This window comes from Daucus carota, chromosome 7 (assembly GCF_001625215.2).
Source record: "Daucus carota subsp. sativus chromosome 7, DH1 v3.0, whole genome shotgun sequence".
Classification (NCBI taxonomy): domain Eukaryota; kingdom Viridiplantae; phylum Streptophyta; class Magnoliopsida; order Apiales; family Apiaceae; genus Daucus; species Daucus carota.
Window position 1 is genome coordinate 22,887,063 of NC_030387.2, and position 14,948 is coordinate 22,902,010.

General features: G+C 34.1%; 2 protein-coding genes across 4 annotated transcripts; both read left to right on the top strand.

Moving 5' to 3' along the window:
• Positions 1 to 278: 278 nt before the first annotated feature.
• LOC108193569 (mitochondrial carrier protein CoAc2) lies at positions 279 to 5,335 on the top strand. 2 transcript variants are annotated; one of them, XM_017360282.2, is made up of 7 exons: positions 279 to 525; positions 3,040 to 3,125; positions 3,236 to 3,443; positions 3,669 to 3,795; positions 4,017 to 4,072; positions 4,662 to 4,784; positions 4,865 to 5,335. In XM_017360282.2, exons 1-7 carry the CDS (start codon positions 358 to 360, stop codon positions 4,997 to 4,999), a joined length of 903 nt encoding a protein of 300 aa, XP_017215771.1. In that variant the 5' UTR covers positions 279 to 357; the 3' UTR covers positions 5,000 to 5,335. The 2 variants fall into 2 exon arrangements, with proteins under 2 accessions (XP_017215771.1, XP_017215770.1); XM_017360281.2 differs by having other exon boundaries at positions 282 to 525; positions 3,888 to 4,072.
• Positions 5,336 to 6,568: 1,233 nt separating this feature from the next.
• On the top strand, positions 6,569 to 13,090 carry LOC108193143 (hypothetical protein). Of its 2 annotated transcripts, XM_064081745.1 has the most exons (8): positions 6,569 to 6,960; positions 7,410 to 7,477; positions 10,203 to 10,350; positions 10,428 to 10,508; positions 11,009 to 11,095; positions 11,752 to 11,837; positions 12,341 to 12,461; positions 12,707 to 13,090. In XM_064081745.1, the coding sequence occupies exons 1-8, from the start codon at positions 6,637 to 6,639 to the stop codon at positions 12,779 to 12,781; spliced, it is 990 nt and encodes a 329-aa protein (XP_063937815.1). In that variant the 5' UTR covers positions 6,569 to 6,636; the 3' UTR covers positions 12,782 to 13,090. The 2 variants fall into 2 exon arrangements, with proteins under 2 accessions (XP_063937815.1, XP_063937816.1); XM_064081746.1 differs by lacking the exon at positions 11,009 to 11,095 and having other exon boundaries at positions 6,570 to 6,960.
• Positions 13,091 to 14,948: the final 1,858 nt, after the last annotated feature.

The following is a 14,948-nucleotide window of genomic DNA, read 5'->3' on the forward strand; positions in this document are numbered from 1 at the left end:
TAATGTTATCTTTTTATATTATGTTGCCCGTATTATTTTAGAAGATGAGAGTTTTAGTTAGAAAATCTAAAAGATGATGTGTTTTAGTTAAAGAAGGTAATTGATATGTTGCTCAATGTTAATTTTGGAAGATTGAGCGATTTTAATTAGAAAATATAGAAAAGATAATATGTTTCAGTTAAAAGTGATAATTGTTTGTATAAATAGGGCCATAGGCCAAGTACCGACCGACCAAACTTTTAATGTTTTGGCTTTAATAGTATAGTATAGATATGATCTTGGCTATCTTTCGAAGATTAATTCATATTCGTACATAAACTATAAAATAAAGATCCTTCTTTCTTTCTCTCTGCAGCTATGTCGAGAAAGACGAGAGATGAAAGAGAGGAGGAGAGGGGTTTGTTCTGGGATGGGGTTATAGAGGGAATGCCTCTGTTTGCTAAAGAATTGATTGCTGGTGGCGTGGCTGGGGGCGTTGCAAAAACTCTCGTCGCTCCTCTTGAACGTGTCAAGATTTTGTTTCAGGTTTCTTGTTCTTATGAGTTTCATCACTGTTGTTTATCTTGATTTTTGTATTTTTATTATTCTATCTGTTGTTTGTTTTATGGGTTGTTAGTAATTGTGTAGCATTGGTGTTGGTTTTACTCAATCTGTGTGTTTTGGGGAACATTGGTTGTGGCTAGGGATGTAAACCTGTAGAATATTGCCAGACCTGGATTGTGGCATGTATGTATTAACTTAAAGTTCTGCTTGACTTGAAACTCCGGATACTTAAATTTGGCTGGAAAGCTTGAATTTAATGTACCGAATATTGTATTTTTCATGAGGGAAGGTGGAATTTGATTAACTCGGCTTGAATTGGACTTGGTCTTATGCCTGTAAGGTGTGATTTGATTTGGAATATTAGGTGGATTTGAAATTATATGCATATAGGAAAATGATCAAGTAGAAACTAGAAACTCTTTATATTATACCTACCCACTCTATTTCAACCCACCTCCTGCACATCTACTTGCCATCCTCGTCCATCATGCCATCCAACCCGATACCTCATATCAGACGGTCTTCTTTATCCACCCTGTCTAATTATTATCGACCATCTTCCTCCACAGTCCATCATTGGTTCCCCACAACCACCGTCATCGTCCTCCTCTTTTGTCTACATTTCTCTACACATAATAATCCCTGTGAATTCTAATTATAAATTCCAGCACCTTCCTTCATTAAATATCGCGATGAGAGTGAGATAGGAGATGATGATATAATGGTGTCTATACGTATGTAACAACTATGTATCATTCTTTTTAGTGATTTCTACAATATAAATCAGTGATTTTTGTAACAACAATTGGTGATTGCAGTCAGAATCTGACAATTATAAGTAATATGCGAAAGTAATGATTCTTATGTAAGATGTTGATCGATAGTCATTGATAATAGCTACAATTAATGGTGGAGTGGTAGTCGGTCAGTGATTGATCGAAGATCCATTTGTATATTTTGATATGTGTATTTATTTAATTAATAAAGCTGAATAATCACTAAATATAATTGTAATAATCATTGGTTTCTAGTTTCTAGTTTAAGTGGGTTTCTAGTGGAGTAAGCCCATATATTATATATATATATATATATATATATATATATATATATGTGTGACCAAAATCTTAATGAGGATTGCAAGCTTCACGAATTGAGTAATTGGATTTGAGCTCAAGCTCGGCTAGATTATTTAGGAGTTAAATTCGAATGTCTTGTCTCTTGTGAGCACATTCAAGTAGCTCACTAATTACTTGACAGCTTACACCCTTATTGTTTCAGGACAGCGGGTCAACAGGTCATATAGCCCAGTATCTAAAATCCCCCTGTCCCCCTGGATAGCATACATTAGGGGACGTGGCACACACTTTAATGCTCCTATAAAGTATAGTTTTGTAACTTATTTTTAAGATTTTTTTTCCTGAATAAAAATTTAACATCTAAGTTTTTATTCAGAAAAAAATCTTAAAAATCAGTTATAGAACTATACTTTATAAGAGCATTGAAATGTGTGTCGAGCAGTGAAAAAAAACGTATAGAATTAAATGAGACAAAGGGAGTAATAATGATCTACTTACTATATAAAATGTACAGTAAAGTACACTTAGTCCTAGATAGGAGCATAACATAAAATATATGCGAGTTATGTATTATTCGTTGCACTGCAGCACGCCCCTTGTTCTTTATGTTTTGATGCTAATAATATTCTTTACATTTTTGTGGAATGTGAATAGGTGACTATTGCATTTATATTGACTTTTAAGCTGGTTCTATCATTTTTTATTATATTTATTGCTGAGACTGGTAGATGGTTTTATGAGTATCACACTGTTCATAATGTCTAGCTAATTTCAGAATGGTGTTTTTTCAGCATTTGGGGAAGCATACATTTTAGTTTATGCAATTGAATGGCCAGGGATTTAGCATAAGTGTAATAAAAGGAAGAGGAAGTGGGACTGAATATGGATAACTAAATTTTTTTGCCTGCTCAGGAGTTCAATAATATAGGTCTAATTTGGTTGTTCTTGGTAAAAATAATATACAAGGATTTTTGTGTAGAATGGGATCAGATTTGTCTTTTACCAGTTTAATGTCTAGTACTATAGGCTTTATGGTTCTGCAACCAGCTCCAGGAAGAATTTGTTGTCGTCATAAAGTAACCGAGAAGAAGGTTTTTCCTACTTAATAAGGAGGTATGGCACATAAAAATGATAAATATAGAAAGAATCACATCTGTGTTAGGCGGTTAGGCATTTGGGCAAGTACTTTATGCTGCAAGTGTATGTTTACTGAAGTTGTTTTGTAATAGTACTTGAGCTATGTACAATCTTCAAAATTCATAAAATTGGCACAAAGTAATGACAAGTGATAAGACTGGTAACTTTTCCAAAAATATATAAACTTAAGAGTAGGCTGCTGCTCCTTGGTGTATTATTAATGTTCCTACGCAGAACTAGATCTTAAAGTCATTCATTCCATCATCTTTGCTTTCTTTCCCAGACTAGAAGAGCAGAATACCACAGTGTTGGGCTTTTAGGCTCCTTTAATAAGATTGCTAAAACAGAAGGACCACTTGGCTTTTATAGGTAAATTTTTTAATTTCATTGTAAAGATGTTTCTATTGTTTAAACAGGTTAGATATGTGTTACAATCCCATATTTTGTTGTCCAACATTTGTGATACTAGTTATCTTTAGGGGGAATGGAGCAAGTGTTGCTCGAATTGTTCCATATGCAGCACTGCACTATATGGCTTATGAGCAATACAGGCGGTGGATTGCATACAGCTTTCCTGAAATTGGAGGAGGTCCCATTCTTGATCTTGTGGCAGGATCTTTTTCTGGAGGCACGGCTGTTCTCTTTACCTACCCACTTGATTTGGTTAGGACCAAATTGGCTTATCAGGTAATTAGCAGTAATTAAGACCCATACAATCTCTACACAGGTACACAAACCACTCCCTCTACGGGCGCATGCTGTTAAACAAATTACCAGCTTAGATGCTCACATCCTATAAAGACAGACACACTCCAATATCCATGTTCTGATTTTGCTTTTTGATGAATGAACTAGTGAAATGTCAGTTTCTTGTATGTGCAATTGAAAGTTTAGCTCTTTGTAACGGTATAGGTTGTGGGAACCAGTAAATTGAATGTTAAAGGGATTATTCCCTCTGAAGAAGCTTATAAAGGAATATTGGATTGCTTTTCCAAGACTTATAGAGGGGCTGGATTTAGAGGCTTATATCGTGGTGTGGGTATGTTGTACTGCAAGTCTTTTCTTTGTCAGCTCAAATCCGTCATCTCTTTTCTCTATGCCTCCTCTGATACTTAAATGCACTTGTGTCAGCTCCATCATTGTATGGGATATTTCCATACGCGGGGTTGAAATTTTACTTCTACGAGGAAATGAAAAGTCGTGTTCCAGAAGAACACAAAAAGGGTATAATGGTGAAACTTGTATGTGGATCTATTGCAGGTTTACTGGGTCAGACTTTCACTTATCCTCTTGATGTCGTTAGGCGGCAAATGCAGGTAATATTGTATTTCATTATAAGTTATCATGTTTATGCACTGTTGTTGCTTGTGACTTTAGAAATTCTCACTCCGTGACTTGTGATAAAATATGCAATAAAGCTTATGTTTAACATAAGTGAGAAGAGTAGAAATATGAGGAATGCTACGTACCCCAAATTCTGTTCCCAATTTTTTTCCCGAATGACGTGGCAGACATATGACTAATTTTAATTGGGTGGTTTATGTGCATACAGAGGGCCCCATTATTATTAGTGTGAGTGGCAACTAGATTTGGGAACAGTTTTTGGGTACCTATATTTTTTCAAGAAATATATACAACTTGATTTATTAGCAGAGTAGAATTTTGGCATAATAATTAATTGATGATTATTTTTTGTTTTTAACTATACCCTAATAAATTGTATTGCAAATGGACAACTTGGTAACGAGTTGAGATCTTATTGGATTTTGGAATATATGCATTGCACTTTGCAATATCTGAGAATGACACTTAAAATGGAAATTCAAAAAATGTGGAAGGAGTATATAGCACATATACATTTCATTGTGCAACCATATTAGTATTGTAATGTTAAGTTTTATACAGGTCCAGCAACTCTCGCCTTCTAATAGCCAAGAAATGAAAGGCACGATGGATAGTCTTGTTATGATAGTACGAAAGCAAGGATACAAGCAATTATTTTCTGGGCTTAGTATTAATTACCTGAAGGTAAGAGGAAGCCTGTAATATGGATGCTTGCTGTGGCACTTGCTAATAAATTTAATATTTTCTGTTTGAACATTTTGTAGGTTGTACCATCAGTTGCAATTGGCTTTACTGTTTATGATACAATGAAAGCATTCCTAAGAGTTCCATCTCGAGATGAAGCTGGCATAGTAGTGACAAATCAAACAAGCAACAAACAGGCGTCCTTGCAGTCCTAGTAGCCACCAATGCTGGAATATGATTTAACCAATAATGAGGCTCCTTGAGGTCATTTCATTTGTACATTCCATCCTATTGTGATTCAAGACGACCATTAGGAAGGTTGCTATTCTTAGAGTAGAGATTAACATTCTTGAATTTATTGCGACGAAAAGGTCGTTGTATAGATGTACTGTCTGGTGTCTCCTTTCACCTCTGGGAGATCCACTTCCGTGTACATAAAACATTATACAGATCAAAGGTGGAATCATTTCTTTTATAGGAACATCTATACAAGTGTAATAGATCCAGGTTTGACAGTTTATGAATGATAAATAGACTCGTGTTAAAATTTATTCCTCAGAAATCTCAGAAAAGCAGTAACAATCTTAGGGGCACACCGCGGGACGTAGGCCTGTAAACGGATCGGATTTAGATCAGATCTAGCTAAATTCATATCCTAATCTATTTAATTTTACTGGATTTGGATCGGATCAGGAGTCGGATATTTTACAAGTCAATTTATATCCAGTCCATTCGGATCATGGATAATCGGATCGGATCTCCGATCCACTAAATTTACGAAATATTTTTTTTCACCATGGACAATGTTTTAACCTTCCACAAAGAAACAAAGTGATATTTTCTAACTATATTAATTCATGAGTTTTAACATAACAAGCACAAAAAATAAAACTAATAAAGCAGTAAAGTAAAGTCTGCAATTTCATGTTATTAAAAAAAATGTAACTGAAAAATTTTGTTGGTTGTTCCTGTAAAACCTTTAACATATAATGTATCAAGTGAATTGGAAAAACAATAAATAAGTTGCTTAATATTTTTGGAGGAAACAAATTATGATCTGCTCTTCTATTCAATAAAGATTAAAATCAATAAATATGTCCTAAATACAGAAGTAGGTGATTGAGGAGGTGTTAAGTGCAAGAGTTTAGCTCTCATGTGTTTATACTCACTCTACACAAGCAACGAGTGATTATTTGATTAACCAGATAATAAAAGTGAGAGTCGGGTCAAGATTTAGAAGCGGCTGATTGGTTATAAGAAAATATGATTTAGGGTTCTGTCTTGAAATTTTTATTTTGTATGTAATATATTAATATAATATAATATAGTTAAGCATGAATCGGATCAGATCGTTAACAGATCGGATTTAACCATATCCATATCCATTCTTTATCGGACCGGATTATTATCGGATCGGATTATTAGCAGATCAGATTATTTTAATAAGGATCCATATCCATTTATTTAACCACGGATCGGATCGGATATCCGATCCATTTACAGGCCTATGCGGGAGGAAGCAATGCAATACAATACAAGAAATCTGCGTGACAAAAGCAACGTACTGTTTTAAAACATCTCCGCTGGTATTCTTAAATTGTTTTTAAAATATAATATTTTGTTGGGGTTAATAAAATAAAACGTTATGAGTTAACATTTTTTTCAAAAATTAGAAACATTATTATTTATAGTTGATAAATGATGTTTAAAATTATTTTTCTCAATTTTATTATTTTGAACATTACTCGTCAAAGGACATCCTCGTTTTAAATTTAGCCATACGAAGAGCAAGAGGCCAGCGTGCATCATCATCGACCATTAATGGTTCGATTCGGCACTACAAAGAAACAATATGATGTACTATCGTAACTATGCTAATCATAACAAAAACCCATTTGAAATGGCCAACCGTTTTGCCTCTATTTTAACTGGCAAATCTCTTTCCTTATCCTCTACAGCTACTTCACCTAGCATTCTAATTTTTAATTCTATTTCTTTACCACAGTTTTCCAACAAATTAAGCAAAAGGGTTGGTCTTTTTAACTATAATAAGAGACCCCGTCGTGTAGTTTTGGGACTTGGGGTTGCGTTTTGGGCACAGTTCCTTAATATGGCGGGTCATTTTGGCGGCAAATCCTTCTTGGCTTCAGCCAGACAAAAGAGTGAAGTTGATAAGGTAATTTTTTGACTTAAATTTGGTATTTCTTGGTGCTTTGTTTTATTTGATCTCTTAGAGTTCGAAATTTGATGATTGGTTGCTGTTTAATTGGGGAAACTAGGCGGAGATGATCGAAAAAATATCTTAGGGTTTGGTGAATTTGGTTAAAATAATGAATTTGTTTTCTTTGTGTACTAGGTGTTCTTTTTTCATATGAGCATACATGAAGGGGGTATTAGAAATACTTTCTTTGAAATTTTAATTGATTACTGAATCTTGTCGAACTGAGAAGTCTTTTTCTATATAAAAATTATGTGTTAAAAGGTGAGGTTCTCTACTTAAATTCCACATAGAGTCACTAGTCAACCTTCAAGTATTTAAATACCTCCATTGCAATATATCTGTATGTGCTGAGATTAATTTTTTTATTTATTGTGTCATTCCCCATATGTTTTTAAATATTACAGATACTAGAGAATGTGGAGTGGCCTGAGCAGTTTCCTTTCAAGGAAGAGGACTTTCAGCGTTTTGATGAGTAAGAACTCTTATTGAATGTCTTAGAGCAAGTCCAAGAGTGTCCTAAACTAGTGTCCTAAACTAGAATTTAAGGCATTTTGTATAAATGGATGGTCCAACAATGTCCTAGTGGTGCCTTAAAACACTAGGACATCCATCAAGTGCCTCATTTATAAGAGCATCTCCAAGAGCCTCTTAGAGCAAGTCCAACAGTGTCCTAGTTGGAGCTCTAAATATAATATAAAAAATTATGTCCTAGTAGTTTAGGACATATTGTACTAACTTCAACTCCAACAATGTGCCTTATTTTTACTATATGTCAAATATTTTATTATTAAAAGTGCACTTTCATCATTAAAACATAATATAAAAGAGAGAGAGAATGAGAGTGTTGGTAAGAATTTATTATAAAATATGAGATAGGGCAAGGAGAGAGAGCCTCAAAAATAGGGCTTGAATGGGTTGTCCTAGTGATATAGGGCATCACTAGGACATTGTTGGATCAAGTTTTTTCATCAAATGCCCTATATTATGACTTAGGACACTAAATAGGGCTGCTGTTGGACTTGCTCTTAGTTGGCTCCTAAATATAATATAAACAATGTGGCTCTTAGCAATTTAGTACAAATTTAAGAGTGTAAACTCCAACAATACTCTCTATATCTCTTCTCTATTTCATATTTTATTCATATTGAGCTCCACTATAAAACAAAAAGGAGAGGGAAAGGTGGAGATAAATTGGAGTGAATGATTTTTTTATTGTGTAAAATTAAGTTAAGAGCTATGTGGTGGCTCTTAACTTTGAGGAGAGAGGAGAGAGAAATAAGAGGCTCTTAGTGATTTGAGGAGCCACTGAGAGTCTGTTGGAGCAATTTTTTTCCTCATCCTCCTCAATCTCAAGTTAAGAGCCTAAATGAAGAGTCTCTTGGAGATGCTCTAAGGCATCACTAGGCATTGCCCTATTTCACTTATATCAATAAAAAATTCATTTCCCTCACTTTTTACCCATCTCTTCTCTCTCACCTTTTCTCTTCCCTCCAATTATAATTCCAATGTAATATTATATTAATTATAGGGCACTATTATAAGGCATATTGTTGGAGTTCATATACAAAAATTATGTCTTAAATCACTAGGACACTATAATTTATTATATTTATGCATGTAGTTGGACATTGTTGGACTTGCTCTTAGGTGGATTGCAATTTCTCTTTCTCCATGTTTTGATGTCTTATCTGCAGCAACATGCTACATCATTGTTAAGTGACCTTATTTTTCAAAACCTAGGTATTAGGACGCGAGTTGATATGTACATCATGTTTTAAGCATCTCCAATATAGGCGCCAAGAAGGGTGCCAACATCTTTGTGGCATTACACTCTTGGGTGCCAATTGGAGTTGCAAGGGTGCCTAGAGAAGTTGCCAACTTCTGGTAACCCCTTGAAATGATTAAAACAAAGTTTTTGTATTAAAAGTAGAAAACATCTATATCTATTGTATTATATAGGGTGCCAATTAACTGAGTTAAACGGTGCCAAATTTGACATTGATGAAAGATAATATCATAAATAAGTTGGCACTATTTTTTTTGCTAATTGAAATTGTATTAGAAAATATATATATACATAATCTAGAGGCATGCCCTGTGAAACAGAAAAAGAAGGAACCAGTAACATTGCAGAAGAAGCACAAGCTCTTACCCGAACTTGGATACAAACCAGAAGCTTTAGAGAAGCTAGTGACAGAGTCCATATTATTACTCCCTTTACAGAAAAGAAATAATTCAGCACTATTAAGGTTCAGGGACTAAGGGACCTTGCTGCAAACCAGAGTTACATTTAATATATCCCTTTAGAGACTCGTTGACTTTTATAGAAATTATACAGCCCTTTATACATGTGCAATCCAGTTCAAGAAAGTGGTGGGGAAATCCCATTTTTCACAGAGCTTCAAATAAGAACTCCCAATAATCATATCGGATGCTTTGTGGATGTCGAGCTTAAATGCACACCTAGGAGTTCCTGCATTACAGTGATAGTCCTTACATAGTGCTGTTCAAGCATAAAATTGTCACCAATATTTCGGTTAGGAACAATAAGCTGGCAATGTTTGGCACTCCTAAATGGTGACTCTGTTGGAGATGCTCCTTCACTGGGAAGTCTTTTGAACAGGAAAGTAGAGCACTTGATTTTTCACTCGTGTCCTTAAGTTGGAGTACAAATTCATTTGTTGGTATGCGTAATTTTGAGAGTAAAAAGAGCTCTGACATAGATCCATTAGGTAGAAAGGGCTACCATATGATATTAAGACTTATAAGTGATTAATGTGTTTGGGAAAGAAGTAGAAGCCCTGAAACAAAAGCTAGTATTCCTAGCTTTTTACAAGTACTTCTTGACTTTTTACACAAACGGTACGAATAAGTGTTTCTGACTTATAAACCTAGAAGCACGGCTTTTAAGTGGTAGCCAAACACCCCCAAGTTTATAACTATCCTAAAACATTAAATAACTGGAATGATACCTTATATCTACTGTATTAAGACATGCTAAATATGTATTGCATAGCATGACTGTCTTGATAATAACCAAGTATAATGTGTAAGAATATTGTTTGTAAGTTGTATCCAGCAAGCAGATTATTGAGATATAGAGTCTTGAGTGGTACTCAATTACGCAATTATACAATTTTGTGTGTCATTGCATCTTTTTGTGTATTGAATACTAACTCGGTAAATTTGCTTTTCAGGTCACCGGACACGGTTTTCTATGATGCTCCACGATTTGTGACACATATAGATGATCCAGCCATTGCTGCACTCACCAAATATTACTCACAGGTGTTTCCTCCCAGTAACACCCCAGGAATAGCTATCCTTGACATGTGCAGCAGTTGGGTGAGCAATTGTTAATATACACAGCTTGGTTCTTTGCTCTGTAATGTGGACTAATCATAATTTTTTCTTATATCTAGGTTAGTCATTTTCCTGCAGGATATAAGCAAGAACGGATAGCAGGAATGGGTCTGAATGATGAAGAGTTGAAACGTAATCCGGTAAAATATTTTACTCCTCAATTCTTTTTTCCATTCTTACAGTCCTACAATTGCAGAGTGATTGTCAGTACTTATTGCAATTTAATTCGTCTTAGTAATATGCAATTCGAATGTCAGTTACAGAACATCAGCTTGTTACATTTCCACCTGAGCTTGGTAAATATTTGTCTGTGCTGAATGCTGATTCCTGAAAATCAGCCTTGCATAAGCAGTGGATCGACATGTCCATCAAATTGATAATGGTTCTAATTTTACTTACTTTTTGATAAAAGAAAAATTACTGAAAATGCGAAGAAATTGTTATACTAGTGTAGACGTACTGAATAAACTGATTTAAGTTTCATAAGAGGCGTTGCAGTATTCATAGTTATAATCTGGAAGAATGTGATGAGATTTAAGAATTTTGAAATACAGTAGTTTCCATAATCAATATTCTTCCCTTTTAATCATGAGATTAAGATATATCAGTTCATTCAGTTTATTTTTACTTATAAACTTAGGTTCTGACCGAGTATGTTGTGCAAGACTTGAACACTAACCCTAGACTTCCATTTGAAGAAAATTCCTTTGATGTTATTACAAATGTGGTATGTGGATCTTTCTCTTCATTTGAATATTTGGTGTTAAAGTAACTTATGTATAATATATTGGTCGGTGAATGTTTGACATTATATACATACAGTGAGATGCTATTTGAGCACTTGATATCTGCAGTTGCACATTCTTTTATACATCCTAAAGCTAGGAGTTAAGTTCTTGAACAGTAAATATCATGCACATGGAAGGTATAAGCAATTCTTAGCAATCACATCTAATATCATGATGGTTATACCATATCATTGAACAGGTCAATAAACCTGTATTTTCTGCAAATATAAGTTGCTTAACTAGGAATGTTGATATCTTCTTGTAAGGATCAAACAATCGTAAAAATTACCGAACTTCCTCATTTAACAGATCAAAGCCTCAAATGGTAACCAACTCAGAGCGGCACAAACACATTATCATTAGAACTCGATAAAGGTTTTCATTCCACTCTTTTTTCTCTTCACTATTTCTTTTGAGAGCGTAATGAGTGTTCTGTCATGATGCCCAATCTACTCCAGAAGTCCGTGCTCTAATACACTCCTTTGGCCTAGTATTTTATCATACAAACCCACAGAAATATATTTCATGTTTTGCTTTTTATTTACATATATTTTCAGTTGTTTTGTTCTTGTGCAAAACATATCTACTTTTGCAGGTCAGTGTTGACTATCTGACAAAGCCTTTGGATGTTTTCAAGGAGATGAACCGTGTCCTGAAGCCAGATGGTCTGGCTATAATGAGGTAATAAATTGACTTGATTTTTATCTCTTCTAAGTTATAACCCCTGAACTAGAGTTCAAGGTCGACTGTTACAACTGTTAGAAGTTAGAACAATAGTATGACCTGTGGTGAACCAAATATAAATTATCTTTAGAATGTTATAACCAAGGAAAAATATGTGAAACAATCAAATTTCATATTTCTGTACGCTATTTGGGATTAGTGAAAGTTGAAAAGTAAATACAAAATTTTCAACACCATGGTACTATAGCAACTATTGTCTAACAAATGTTGTTGAACCACAAGTATCAGAGTGTGGAACACATATTATGTAAAATTTCTTTTTATGTGCTTTTTTTAATAAAAGAAATGTTTTTTTTAATTATATTTGACACTCTATATAAATAAGGATTAACATGAAAGATTTACAAGTTTGTATTTGATCCTCTCCCTATATATGTATTAATGCATTCATATGGTGAATTAATTCTGATTATGTTGGTCACTTGTAATTTGGTAACCAGCTTTTCCAATCGTTGCTTTTGGACAAAGGCAATCTCGATCTGGACGTCAACTAGTGATGCTGATCATGTTATGATAGTTGGATCTTATTTCCATTATGCTGGAGGGTTTGAACCTCCTAAGGTAATTTAAAACCAGTTTTCCTGCAACCGACCCCCTCTTACACCCTCCCATTTGACAGTAAATTTGTGTGGTATGCTGTTCTATAATTCCGGTGAATAATTGCTTAATATTGCAATTCGACAACCAGCAGTGCTTTATATTGCAATTTGACAACCACTCGTTGCTTTATATTGAAATTCGACAATCATTGAGTATTGGTGCGCCCTTGTACATCCAACAAATGTTAATATATCCTTTTATTACAGGCTATGGATATATCACCAAACCCTGGTCGTACAGATCCGATGTATATTGTGTATTCCAAAAAGCTATCTACTTGAAAAGAAATGCATCAAAATTGTGGAAGCTGAAAGATCTGCATTCTTCGGATGAAATTCTTACACGAAAGTAGAGTCATGACTAAGGTACATATACAACTGGACTTTCCTTCTTTATCTCAAGCAGGTCTTCCATTTGGAGTAGCAATGTAGACAAGGATGACTACTTTTAATCTATCTTGGTTTTAGGAGGAGAAACTGAAGCTGAGGTTGGTTTGTGAGGGTCATGTTGTATTGAATTCAGATGTTTTTGTTTACACAAGAACTAAATTTGTATTACATTTGGGTTAATACAAATGAAATTTCCGACAACAGCAGAATAGGCGGAGAAATTTACATCAGTTCTACGAGATGGTAACTGGTTGTCTTCTTGGTGCAAAGGTTTGTCTTGTTTAATAGAGTCTGAGAAAAGCACTGGATCTTTAATGTTCTTGCTAGTAAATTCCAAAATTTTCTTCAAAAGCCAAAAACAGTTTGTAACCATATGACTGCTGTCCAAACAATTGGAATCCCCATACACAGCTACTCGACCACTACTTGCCTCCAAAAATCCGAGAATAGGTGTATCTGCCTGAAATCAGTTAATATCATCATAAATCCGTAGTGAAAAAATATGAAAGGTTTTATAAATACAAATCAGACAGCATACAAAAATACAGTTCGCTAACTTCAGCCATCCACCACCTTTAACTTAGGAGATACAAGAAAGGCTATGTCACTCGGACTCTTCATTTTTCCTCGAAGTATCCATGTCGGACACTCGACACTCAGACATGGACACTTGGACCAGGAAACTTGTTTTAAGCTAAAAACATGTAAAATTTTCAGAATATTGCCGAGTCCGACACATGGACATGTATCCATGGTGGACACTTCTAGCCGGGTCCGAGTAACATAGAAGAAAGGAAGATAACTTGATCCCATCTTGATTGAAATTATTTTTAAAAATGTACTTTAGGACAAGAAATAAGAAAAGGAAGGACTTGAGAAGACACGAGACATGCCTTGTTTACAAAAACAGATTTAGATTCCCCTATAAATTAATACAAAGGTCCTTATCGTTCATTTTATAAGTATCCTTAAAATTTCGTTTTGTGATTAGCATATTTTCGGGTAAAATAAATATTTTAACTATAAGAATCATAATTAAACTGTATATTGTTTAATACAAAAATCAGTAAAAAGGATCATCATATCAACCTGTGAATCCGATTCACAAGTTATCGTACCCGATTCATAAAAGCAAACTAACGTTTCATGTACCTGATCCTGTACCACGTGCCAGACTCGCTAACCATGCAAATTTAATATAATATCCAGGAAAAAAAATTAAGTTGGGTAGCTTACAAAAGTTTTTATTTGATCCGGCTCCTATATATAATAGCACAAGCTGCACAACAAAGGGTTTGTCAATTTTTATGAAATTACAATCTAACCCCTACTTATTGATAATAATAAATTAATAGCATAAATATTAATGTATATTAATTACTTTGTTACTAAATCGAATCATCTCTCCGATACTGACATATTAATCACATATTTATTGTTTATATGTAATGATTAATAAATTCATTCATGTGGAATTACAATAGTATCCCTTTACAATCATATTATATTTATATTACCTCTGTTAATGTAAAATAGTTACTGAGACATTAAACCTATTACATTATTATATTTGTACATTATGTTTTCCTAATATATTTTGCAAGCAGTCTGGCGATGCCTCCCAGTACTTCAATTACAATTAGGATGAGCTTTTCCACCAAGAACCAATCTATGACATAAGTCAGCAAGAGTAGACATATTCTTCAAATTTGGATGAACAAGAACATCTAATTCTTGTAATTCATATTTTAGATGGATCTTTTTTCTTTCAAAAAATATTCTGGATAAAATTTCTCAGCTAACTTGCAAAATTCTTTATGTTGAAATACTTGTAAGCAGATTTAACAACTCTGGCTAAAGAAATTTATCAAATCAACATTTTTGAAGTTTACGAGGATGATTTTCTGGACCCGAGAAAGTATGAACTTGCACAAGCTGATATGGACCAAGATCAATATATGCCCTCCAAATTATTTATTTGGATCATAAGTCTCAATTTGTTTATGCAAACTAGAATCGCCTATTAACGAATTGAAATCAATACATTCATCAATATAAT

Excerpts from the sequence above, each read along its gene's own strand:
- LOC108193569 (XM_017360281.2), top strand. The coding sequence starts at position 358 with ATGTCGAGAAAGACGAGAGATGAAAGAGAGGAGGAGAGGGGTTTGTTC. Across the intron at positions 3,444-3,668 it reads GGACCAAATTGGCTTATCAG|GTTGTGGGAACCAGTAAATT; the intron begins GTAATTAGCAGT and ends GTAACGGTATAG. Across the intron at positions 3,796-3,887 it reads AGGCTTATATCGTGGTGTGG|CTCCATCATTGTATGGGATA; the intron begins GTATGTTGTACT and ends CACTTGTGTCAG.
- LOC108193143 (XM_064081745.1), top strand. The coding sequence starts at position 6,637 with ATGATGTACTATCGTAACTATGCTAATCATAACAAAAACCCATTTGAA. Across the intron at positions 11,838-12,340 it reads GATGGTCTGGCTATAATGAG|CTTTTCCAATCGTTGCTTTT; the intron begins GTAATAAATTGA and ends TTTGGTAACCAG. Across the intron at positions 12,462-12,706 it reads GAGGGTTTGAACCTCCTAAG|GCTATGGATATATCACCAAA; the intron begins GTAATTTAAAAC and ends CTTTTATTACAG.